General features: G+C 28.1%; 1 protein-coding gene across 2 annotated transcripts in view; it reads right to left on the reverse strand.

Moving 5' to 3' along the window:
• LOC123302565 (neuronal acetylcholine receptor subunit alpha-7) overlaps positions 1–12,290 on the reverse strand; it is a 168,029-nt gene extending 155,739 nt beyond the window's left edge. For both annotated transcript variants that reach the window (XM_044885537.1, XM_044885535.1), the window contains exon 1: positions 12,083–12,290. In XM_044885537.1, coding sequence (XP_044741472.1) covers positions 12,083–12,158 — 76 coding nt within the window. In that variant the 5' untranslated portion in view covers positions 12,159–12,290. The remainder of the gene's footprint in view (positions 1–12,082) is intronic.
• Positions 12,291–12,662: the final 372 nt, after the last annotated feature.

Here is a 12,662-nt window from a genome sequence, read left to right on the forward strand (position 1 = left end):
ATTAATATAGGTTTTTGTCTTTATTTTTTGTTTTTATTAGCTCATAGACCGTTTCCTTGCAAAAAGTCATCTTTTACTATCTCAAGACAGGGAGAGTATACTTTACCTAGCTGTAGTTAACTCTGACCAGCACACTTTTTTGATCTGACACCTCAGTTCAAAGCTAGACTCATTAAAAGCAAATTTCCATATTCAATTTAAATTTCTCCTTTAAAAATACCCAAATTCTTTTTTCCTCACCTCGGGCAGCAAAATAACCCAAAAAGTCGTAATCAGCGCACAAAATTACCCCTTTGAAAAGTACTTTCTGCCATTCGCAATTTTTTTTTTAAATGGGCTTAATTTTGACTACCAGGAGACTGGCTTATTCCGATTTGTGCAGTTCTGAAAATTCACTGTAACTGTAATTGTGTACAGAACTTGTTATTACTCAGTGGAAGTAATCGAAAAAAATAATCCTATACTACTATAATGGCAATATCCTATTCTCTTTGTGAAAAATGAAAACTTTAATGGAAAACGTTTATTATTAATAATAATTTTATCTGATTGAAAAAACTTTTTTCTGTAATATTAACACCAGATAATTTTATCTCACTTAGAAAAAAACGTTGCTTAGAAAAAACAGTTATATATCCCTATCCCAAAATATTATAAATGTGAAAGTAAGGGTGTTTGTTTGTATGTAACGCTATGTTACGCTTTCACGCTAAAACTATCCAATGGTTTTTAATGAAACTGTACAGTATTATAGCTCATACATCCGAATAACACATGAGCTATTATTTATAAAGATATATTTAAAAAAAATTAAATTTAATCTGACAGTTACTATTTTAAATTTTTACAGATAAATTTAATTTATGGTTCAAAATGATGATTATACATGGAGCAGATGTATGATCAATTTGAACCATAAATTAAATAATTCTGTGAAAATTTTAAACAGTTAATGTCAAACAAATTCAATGAATTATGACTCTTTTACTAAAAAATTATTATTTTTTATTAAAAAAATTTAAAACTGTGCATACCTTTTAGCTGCGTTAAACAATTCCTTCAAGTGTTATGGAAGGGAGATAAGTGAGATCAATAAAAGTGGGGGCTATAAAGCGGTGATTTTTACTTTTAAGCAAAGTAAAGCGGGCGGGTATCAAGCTATTAGTCAATATAAACCACGCAATTTACAAAAAACATTGTCGAAAATGGTCTTGAAAAAGACACAGCAAATACAGGAAAATGTAAAACATCAAAAGTTGACCTTGAATCATCCATTCATTATATATAAGCTTTTGTCTAGAAAATTATAAATATATATTTAATGACGGCATTAACAATTTACAAAATGAAAATCTATACAGGAATTTGCAGCTAAAATATAAAGCTTTCGTCGCGCTTACATGAAATAATACTTCTCTATTATCTATGAAACCAATAATTTTCAAACAAATCCAGGGATAATAATGTTGTAGATGATTTAAATTATTTTATATATTATTTCTGTTGCCTGTTTTACTATCACATCGCGACATACTCCTTATTCCTGTATCAATTTCCATGATTTACTCCTAATTTTAAAGCTTATTGGGCTAATGACGAAAAATAGATTCTTGAACTAAAAATGTCAACTAAAAGTGTCAACGATCATAGAAATGGCTCCAACAATTTTCATGAAAATGAGAATACAGGGGTTTTTTGGGGCGAAAAGTCGATCTAGCTAAGTTTCATTTTTAAAAAACGTCATTTTATCCGTCCTTTCATGAAAAACTGAAACATACACTGAAAAATATGACACTTCCTGACATCTATTTGTGTATATCGTAGTTAACGAAATAAAGTACATTACCGGGACATTCAAATTGATATCTATGTGGAGTTTTGAACGGTTCTTATATTAGTGGTAAAATTTGTGTCTTTTAACTAAAAAATGCCGAGCAAAGATCGGTCATCCAGATATTGCAATTTATATATCATATCTGTAATAAAATAGCATACACTGAGAAAAAAAATATTTTGATTCAAATGATTTTCTGTTGTCTCAACTGCGCGGCAGAGTAGGATACTGACACAGTTGGCAGGTCAATATTGACAATTTCGTAAGGAATTGAGACACGTCATTAGCAGTTCAGCCTAACAATTATTAATTTAGTTTGATTATTATTATTCTTGATTCCAAAAAAAATATTTGGTTTAATTAAAGAATTTTGTTTAATTAAAACTGTTTACTTTTGCAACAACATAACAAAAAACTTTTTATCAATCTTTGGAAGCTTTCACTTAGAAGTGAAAGTATTTGACGTTAATTCGATTCGATGTGAATATGATCTCTCTGAGACCTAATATTTCATTTCTTTGATTATTTTTTACAATTTATTTATTGGATTAGGTTTTTACAATTCGTAAATTGTTCAGATAAAGTTTTTTTTTATTATCCTGAACCTGATCTATTATAAATGTGAAATTTTGAGAGGATGTTTAATTGTACCAAATAACTATAACTGCTAAGCCACAGTATTTGTGTTAAATTTACCCTCAAGGACTTTACAAATCATTATCCTTATAAAAATAATAAGGATTTGAGGTGGCAGAATCTTCCCTGGACCCCTAACCAAGGCAGTCCCGTAACAATATATTAAACATATAGGAACATGTTACCATTAAGACAATAATTCGATTTTGTTTTCCTCTAAATTCTGAAATGTTTTCAAAAAATCCCGATTACATATAGGTCATGCTTGCCTTTATACATAATATAGCGGATTGTTTAAATCATTCTAACCAATCCTAGCCAATGCCTATCCCTATCTATTTAATATGTTTCTCTATACAAGTCAATACTATAAGTCAATTTGGAATTATTCCAATTTTACTTATTTTAAATCAAAATATATTTTCATTTATAGTCATTGATAATATTTTTCAAACAATTAGTCGTAAAAATTTGCAAAAAATCCTTCAATATTTTAAATAAATTTTAAAACAAATTGATTGAAATTGTAAAAAGTTCCAGGTCAATTATTAAAGATTTATTCATTGTTCTATTTATTTTGTTGTATCAAAATTAAATTTATTCATCTAATTTTCTAGTGGACTCAACTGAAACTATAAAGCTACATAGTTACTTTGATTCCGACAGACTTGTGTGAATCATAATTCTATTGACTCAACTTCGAATTTGTCTACTCCGCAATTTCATAAATTTTTCTCAATTAATATTTTTCACTTATATATTAGCTCTAAACTGTTTTCAGCCAGTGTGAAATTCTTCACGAGTCGAGCTACTTAATTATATTCCTGGAAATCATTTAACAGATTTGAATAAAAAATACTGCAAATGATTACACTTCAACTTTTATCCCTATTTTGCACATTCTCTTTCTTGAGGAATTATTTTTTTAGTCCAGGGTGTGAAATATTTGGGTAAAAAATTCCCACTTTTCCAGGTTTTCCAAACCTGAATTCGAATTTTTCAATACCATTTTTATACCCTTAACATATGAAATATATATCAAGGTATACTAATTTTAATCCCAAGTTTATAATGCTTAGAAATATTGATGATAAAAAAAACTTCAGTGTAGGTGTTCATAAAATCACCTAATCAGGCCATTTCCGTTGGCCTGCCCGCCTGTTAAAAATGGCTGTTATTCAACATCCGATTGACCAAATGACTTTATCCTGGACTAAATTTTCGTATTGTAATATACTATCATGTACACAAAGGTATTTTGCTATTATGATTATTATTTATTATTTACTAGAGTGATACTCATCCGCTTCGCTGGGTTTAAAAGTATAGATTGCATCCCCTTTCTATAATGGTAAGGATTGTTTTACACAGGTAAAATATATGTATCGTTTTCTATTTTTTTAAATGTTTAATAGTCGCAATTACTCATTGAGTGTATTAGAAACGATGGCTGTGAAATATTTTAATAGTATAGTATTTTAAAAGTAGTCAAATGACTACTTTTACAGAAATCTGTAATTTATGGTAATGTTAAATGTCAAATTAAATTTATTTTTTTTATTTATTTATTTTTTTTTTTGAATATATCTTTTAAATTATAGTTCATGTGTTAATCTGATATATCAGCTATATTGCTGTACAGTTTCATTAAAAACCATTCGCTAGTTTTAGCGTGAAAGCATATCAAACAAATAAACAAACAAACATGCTTACTTTCGCATTTATAATATAGATTAGAAAAAAATTACGAATAAAACCGACTTTAACTTTGTTATAAATAATTGAAAACTTATGAATAATCTCTTACTTTGGACTTACAGACAGTGGAATATTTATATCAAATTTCTGGTCAAAAGTTAGAAAATTCAACTCTTTTGTTTTGCATTGAAAATTGTTTTTTGGTGTAGCGAGATAAACACTTCATCACAAACAGGCCACTCGAGTTATTTCAACCTCGACCCCGCCTGTCTTGTAAGCTGCATTCTACCTGCTCGTACGGATGTATGTTATTATTGTGTAATTCCGTGCAATTCAATTTATGTTTACTGTGTTTGTTAGTACAATTAAGTAAAGATTTATATTGGATATTGAAGAGGAAGGTTTGTGTCAGGCTTTTTCAGGCAAAATTTTTTGAAACTATATTTATTTAAAAAAAATAATTCGCGAATTTATGCCTTTTCTTTTAAGAATAAGATAAGGCTAGATTAGTATCACAAAAGTCCTTAAAAAAGAGCAAGCAGTTTCCCAGTGAAACTTGGCAACTTATAATTCCAGAATCATGTTACGTAGAAACAAAAACAAGCATAGATAGCTCAGAAGCAGAATAAATTAAATTAAAATATGGTTTGAAGACGAATATGACAAAAATTTGTGATTATTGCCAAATAAAAGGTACGTTTGCATCAATATAGTCTTTTTAATCAAATAAGTCAGGCATAACTTTATTTCTAATTATTGCATTTTTGCACTAATTCATGCATAACTTTTTTTCTAATTAATATTTTCTAACGATCAAAAATGAAAATATTTTTAATGAAAATTTTAATAAATAGCATAGATAATTTTCTATCACGATTTAAACAATTAAATTGTTAATAGCTAATCAATTGTCCATTTTTGGAAGTAACATCCACGAAAAATAGAATCAGCACAACAAAATATATTAATATTCAATGGAGTTGAAAGATTTTACTAATATCGAAACTTTGGTGAAAAAATTTTTATTTAAGATCTGTTAATTAAAAACAATTAGAAAATTAAGAAAATTAAATTCTTTTTATGATATTTATCCACAACAGCATGTGTTAAATCTTCCATTTTACCATTAAAAAACAAAAAAAGTAAAAAGTAGTGAACTAATGAGCAAAAAAACATAAAGTTTTCTCATGTTCTAAGAAACATTTTTACAAAGTTTTATAAAAAATTTCTATAACGTGTAATAAACGTCCTAAAGCTACCGCCAGATACGAACAGGAACATCAAACAACAAAGAAAATAAGTACCAAATGGGTATGTAAATGTATTATAGTGGCTATTGGCGTAGTTTATGTTATGTCAGGTTATATTGGCTGTCCACTAATGACACACTTAGGCTATAGAGCCCATTGTGATACCATATATGTGTTTTACCACCTTTTCCGCTGATAATTTCATTTATCAGATCCTCAATTATATTCAGAGGCTGAGTGCATCTCCTTCATGCATCAGTCCAGTACAACCATTAATTAAATTAAATTTTGTTGTGACGGCGGGAATCAACCCCGCTAAGGGATCCCCGCTAACGAAATGTGACATTGTGTGACAAACGGAAGGGGAGGTCAAAAGTATTGTGACGTCTCACGTTAAAATTTAAAAGCAAAATTTATATGCAAAAATAAGAAAAAAACTTAATTAAATTTTTAACTGCTGTTTTATTTTAATTATTTCTATTAAATTATAAAATATGTGATGTCACGATAAGGAAGGGGGGCTACAAAAATGTGACCATCTGTGACAAGGGGTAGAAGGGTAAAAATTGTAAAATTGGTGTGACCCTTAACCTAGACATACTGCGAACGGAATTGGTAATGTTTTAACCAACTGAGCTACTAGGATTGACAAATATATTAGATGATTCCAATTGTATTCAAACCTTGAAAATTGGTTGATAAAAGCTTCAAAAGACCTCGCACAAATTAAATGTAATCTGCATTTCGGTCAAACTTTTCCAAATTTTGGGAAATGATAGTTTAAATCATTCTGAATAAAAATTCCTATGATCACAAATCATGAAAATGACAGGATTTCAAGTTATCACTAAATTAAAGTTGGAAAATGTACTCATTTGTATAAAAAATTATTGTAATTTAAATGTCAAAAATCATGTACGTATATATGTAGCTGAAAATATTGATCTTAACAATTCATATTATTGATCCAATGAACATTTAACACTGTTTCTTCTTTCAATTTCGTAACATATTCTTCAAAGAAACAAGAATTAAAAAACAACACCCTTACATTAAAAAACACACGTATGCATGTAGTTATACATATCTGTATATATATTTGCCTATACACACATAGTCGTATATTATACAAATAAATACATTTTCCAACTTTAATTTAGCTATAACATGAAATCCTGCCATTTTCATGACTTATGACTTTTCTTTAGAATGACTTAAACTATAATTTCCTAAAATTTGAAAAAGTTTGACCGAAATGCAAATTACATCTAATTTGTGCGAGTTCTGCGCATTATTGAATATGTTAAACCTTATTCATTCAAATCAAGATTAGCATTTCTGTGGGCTGTGTTATGCATTTTGTGAAAATATATCCCCATCAGGACCCACAATAAAACTATGGCCACTCTGAACTCTCCATTATAAAATACAAAAAATAAAATAAAATAAATCTCTCAAAGTCAATAATGTATTTATGTTGTATAAAAGTGAAGTGAGTAGCTAGTGCTACTGAATAATGTGAATGGTATAGTGATTAATATTAATTTATTAGGTATGTCACCCCTAAATGGTATGTGAAATGTGAGTGATTGACACTAAAAATGTTCACAAAAATGTTCAAAAGTTCAACAAAACTTGAATAAAACAGTCATATACATATAATGAAATAAATTTAACATGATGTTATTTAATCAAGTTAAAAATAAACTATGTTTAAAAATATATTTTAAAATATGTATATTCGCCTCTATTTATTGATAAATATTTTTTATATACAATGCTTAATAAATTTATATCACCGTAATATTTATTAACACATAAATAAAGTAAAAAAACTGCAAGTAATTCCACACAAACTTATATTTTGAATATCCGCAAATTAACGTTTTAAATTTTTGTGTCTGCTTTCAATTTTTTTACAAAATAAGTGTATACCTACCTATACGATATAAAATAGATAAGTTCTAAATTCAATTTGCAAAATTTTGATTTTTACTTATCCGACATTATTAATAACAAACCAATTACACAAATTTTTAACTTTAATATATATTCTTACATAACATTTAAGAATCGCTTACGTAACATTTTACAAATATGCTTTTTAAACCATATAGCTCTGTTCAACATATTTCTGTACTTCACGCCAATACTCAAATTTTGATGTTAAATACATCTTGGCAGCTTTTTTATTCATTGGAGAATCGGGATTTGGATCATTCAGCAAAGACTAGTTTTAATATCAAAAATCAAATATACATAAAAGGGATACATAAATAACATAGGCGTCGCCAGGGGGGAGGCAGGTAGAGGCAGCTTCCCCCTCTACACTCTAGAGTCTCTAAAGTCTAGAGATTCACAAAAATCGATCAAAGCACCAATTTGATTAAAAAAAGTAAAATTCTACTGAATTAATTTTAGTTGTCGAATGGGTTAGTATGAAATTAGAATCAATGAAGCTACCTACAAATTTCCAACTCACCATCTTTTATAGTTTTTGAGATAGAGGGGACTAGGTTTTTTTCCTAATTTAGACTGGCACGGAAAAACAAAGTTAAAAAGTTGTTTACTTTTTTATACGGAACAATTTTACATTTAAAGTTTTGTTCTTTCACTTGCAGTTTGCAAGAGCCAATGGATCCGTGTTGCCAATTTACGAACTAAAACTCACTTTTTAGGTCTCGAGCACGATATAAAAAACATTTAGTTCTATATCTCTTTTCGCTTTTGAGTTATCGTGTTAACGGATAGACAAACGAAAAAGGATTAACTAGGTTCATTTTATGAATACCTATATCAAAATTTTATACCTCAAATTTGGTTTCAAATGAAACCAAATTTGAAATGGATGAAAGAAAGCTTCACTGTAATTGTTACAAATTAACAACTGGGAATAACAACTAACACAGCTAAGGTAGTTTGGAAGTATCGAGTGTTATAGCTATTTTAGCTAGCTAAATTTTTTAAATTTGTGCCCCCACTACCGTGTACATACATCCTTAAAATGATTTTTCGAATAAATTTAAATAAAATAGTAGTTAACACCCACTGTACCGTGTACATACTATTTTATTTAAATTTATTCGAAAAATCATTTTAAGGATGTATGTACACGGTAGTGGGGCCACAAATTTAAAAAATTTACATTTTTAATTTTGATGATATATTATGTTATAACTTGACAATATAAGACGAAAAGTAAGAATAAAATTTTTCGATATCTGGCGTAATTTTGAAAATATCGAAAATGAACATAAATGAATGAGTTCGTAAATGAACAACATAAGTGAATTGAGTCTTGGGTCCGTAGGACCCATCTTATAAACCGTTAGAGTTTGAACAAAAGTTTAAATGCAAAAAGTGTTCCTTTTAAAAAAAGTAACAACTTTTGTTTGAAACATTTATCACTGTTTATGTGTGAGGGCGCAAATTATATAGCATGTGTTATATGGGAATATCAGTTATGTGTGTTTGACAAATATGTATGTGTGGCTATCCAAGAGTGGCTATTTTTTTTACTTACATGACGTAATAAATAACGATTGCCACAAGAATCCAACCTTAAAATTTGAAACGTAAGTCTAAAGTATTTTCTAAGTCTGTAACAATAACAAATTTAAAAATTGATGGACAATTTTTGAGAAACCCTGTTACTCAAGAAATATTTATCCAAATATAAAGAAAGTTGGCATGCACGATCCCAAACGAAAACAAGTGAAAACAAACTGAGTTAATTGTTAAAATACCATGTATAGACAGTGTTGATTCATCTGTCACATCACACTTACATACATGTCACACATATATAACTGATATTCCCATATAATACATACTATAAAATTTGAGCGTAATTTGCGCACGGGTAAAAATTAATGTTTACGAAAAAATGTTTCAAACAAAAGATGTTTATTTTTTTATAAAAAACATTTTTTACATTTAAACTTTTGTTCTATCACTAACGGTTTACAAGATGTGTCGTACGGACCCAAGACCCAATTGACCTATGTTGTTCATTTACGAACTAGGCCTAACTTTTAACGTCCTAAGCTCGCTATAAAAAGCAGCTTGATATCTTTTTTCGTTTTTGTGTAATCGTTATGACAGACGGGCAGACAGACAGACAGACAACCGGAAATGGACTAATTAGGTGATTTTATGAACACCTATACCAAAATTTTGTTCATAGCATCAATATTTTTAAGCATTACAAACTTGGGGCTAAATTTGGTATACCTTGGTATATTTCATATACATGGTATACAAATGCTAGAATTTACTCTAAAGCTAGAGTTTTAATCAAAAAAAGTTTTTAAAAACATAAAAATATAATTTATAATTAAACATTTTTCATAAATACTAATATCATCATAATTTATAATTAAACATATATTGTGTGCAAGTGATGCTTATAAATTTGATAATATAGATATCGCTCTTCAATCATCAATACTCTAACTATAGTCGTTTCTGTTCAAATGATGGATCTTCGATGAAGTCATAATTCAATTAAAATTTTGTTTTTATATCATCGACAAACTTTTATGGTATTATTATAAACTACAAGATTTTCTAAATATTTTATTTAGTTTTTTATCACACTCTTAAGATCTTTTGATATAGAAATATCCAATTGAATAGGTTATTATATAGGTTATTATGATTCATCATTTTTTCAAGCAACTTTGAACGATAATAATAAAAAGCCCGATGGCCTAGGAATTTTTTGTGATTTTTGGAAACTTTGTTAATCAAAAAATACTCATAAAGTTTTATTGAAAGCTTAAACAATTTCAATAATTTTAGAAAAAAACAAGTGAAAATGAATCATGATTGAGTTAACAGTTGAACTTTATTCCGCGATTATGTAAAGTTTCAGTAATGGGACGGCATTTATCATTTTACCCAGGGGCGGCGTTAAGGTTAACTCTTAAATTTAATTAATTAATTAATTAATTATATAATTGTTTTGTCGTATTTTTGTAGTTGTAAATATCCACGGTAAATCAGCTTTTCTTTAAGTATTTATTACATATTTAAGATAGTACTATCGGTAATAGACTTTGCATTCAGAATTTAATGAAACTTGGCATAGTTGTCCATTATTATGTCTTAATTAACCAGTTAAATTTTTACGGGCCTTCAAATAACTGAAAATCTGAACGTCCAGTTTTGTAAAATAAAATAAAATCTGTGATTTACCATAAGGATTAATGTTAAAATATCTTTTTTTCAGTTCTCTGAAGGCACCTAAAAATTTAACTGGTTAATTATGATATAATAATGGACAACTATGCCAAGGTTTATTAAATTCTGAATGAAAGTCTATTACCGATAGTATTACCTTAAATAAACATCTCTTGACTTTCACAAATTTCTTACTTGCCAACTCTAGATCACGATAGTGATTAACATGCAATTTCCCATAGCAATGCACTATTTGGTCCAAATTGAAGCTCTTTTTGGTTTATTTACTGAGCTATAACATATACACGGTCGAAGAAATATCATAAATATGTATAAATTTGAATGAATGAATAAAAAAAAAATATAAGGTTCGTTCGATTGGTTTAAATCATTCCATCTTTGTCATTAGTATTGTAAATTCCTATGATTTGTGCTAAAATCATAATATAAATATGTTCTTTTTGTACTCTAGTGTACACACTATTTACACTGGGTGTAATTAAAAAAGAGATAGTCATATAACATTGTAATAGCACTGTCTTTTTTTTAAATTACACTCAGTGTATTACACCAAGATTAAAAGAACATATTTATGTATGCCATCATATCACAAAACGTATTTTACATATCACAACGAACATTTACCCCTGATATGCGTACGCAAGCTATTGCGCAATTTATTTGCGCATACATTGTTGCCGCTTTTATTACTTATTTTGCAACAATATTATTTATAAATTTCGTGTATATTATATTTATAGATTTATCTATAGAGAATATATCCCACACATGATTTTAAAAAATTTTCAAAACAACGACAAAAAAATCAATTTTTTTCTAGATAGAAAAAAGTTTCTGGAAAACAAATAAATTTGAAACTATGTCAAGTATATATCGTTATCAGTTATGAATGAAAATCTAAATTTAGGTCACTGCCAATATATATGTCGATTAACAATTGTCAACAGGGTTGTATTTAGATTAAAATTAATATTTTTATGGGGGCTGTATAATTTCATTTCTTATAAATAAATTTTTGAGACCCACGATGGAAATTATTGAGTTCTCGAAGCGATAATATTTATCATATTAAAATACATACTAAGAAAATATTTTTCTTGGCTAAAGAATATTTTGTACATGAAAAAAAAAATTATTCTTGAATCGACAAAAATTTCTGGCTTCAAATCAATTCTGCTCCAAGAAAAATACCCACTAGAGACACTTAAAATTAAATGAATTGTACTTATAAACGTAAAATTTTTATAGAGATGATATTTTGGCTATATTTATGTATCAAAATATCGTCTATATTTCAAAAAAATTTTGGATCAAATTTGTCAATTTTGATGATAGGCTAGAATCCCACATTCTTGGATTGTTTAAAAGATATATTAAATTTGACCAAAAATTTGAAATTGTGTTGTTAAAAATACCATGTGCGATTACATGAAAGAATAAATTTTTTTGGGGTACTTACCGTTAGGCATGGTTGATAATGTAAACGCTGTAGTTAAAAATCCAACGATCCAATTTGAATTGCTATAGGCCATCATCGTTATCGGCCCCGAATTGGTTTACTAGAGCGTAAGCCAAATCGATATCCTGATATTGAATTTCATCAGATTATATTCGGCCGAACTTAAATTTAGCGGTAAAAAAAAAGAACACCGTTTTATAGTAATTAGTTCGTTGACAAACCAAAAATTGACGAATGAATTCATCACCGTAAAATCAATTTGAAATAAATGAATAAATAAAATGATAATAATAAAAACAATAATAAATAATGTATGAGACGAATTTTGTGATTGGTTAAAAAGGCACTGCCGTATTTACAAAAAAAAAAAAAAATAAATAATAATAATAAAAATTTTCGACCACTCAGTGATATATTTTTACGGCTTTTTGATACTACTTGTATGTTGTCTAACGTCCATTTAACCAGTTTTTCTATCAGATGAATGCTTTATATATATTCTCACTTAAACACACATGTATCTCAATATCGAATATGATCACAACAGCTAGTCCGAATGAAGCCCAGAAAAGGACTAGTG

The sequence above is a fragment of the Chrysoperla carnea genome, chromosome X (genome assembly GCF_905475395.1).
Source record: "Chrysoperla carnea chromosome X, inChrCarn1.1, whole genome shotgun sequence".
Classification (NCBI taxonomy): domain Eukaryota; kingdom Metazoa; phylum Arthropoda; class Insecta; order Neuroptera; family Chrysopidae; genus Chrysoperla; species Chrysoperla carnea.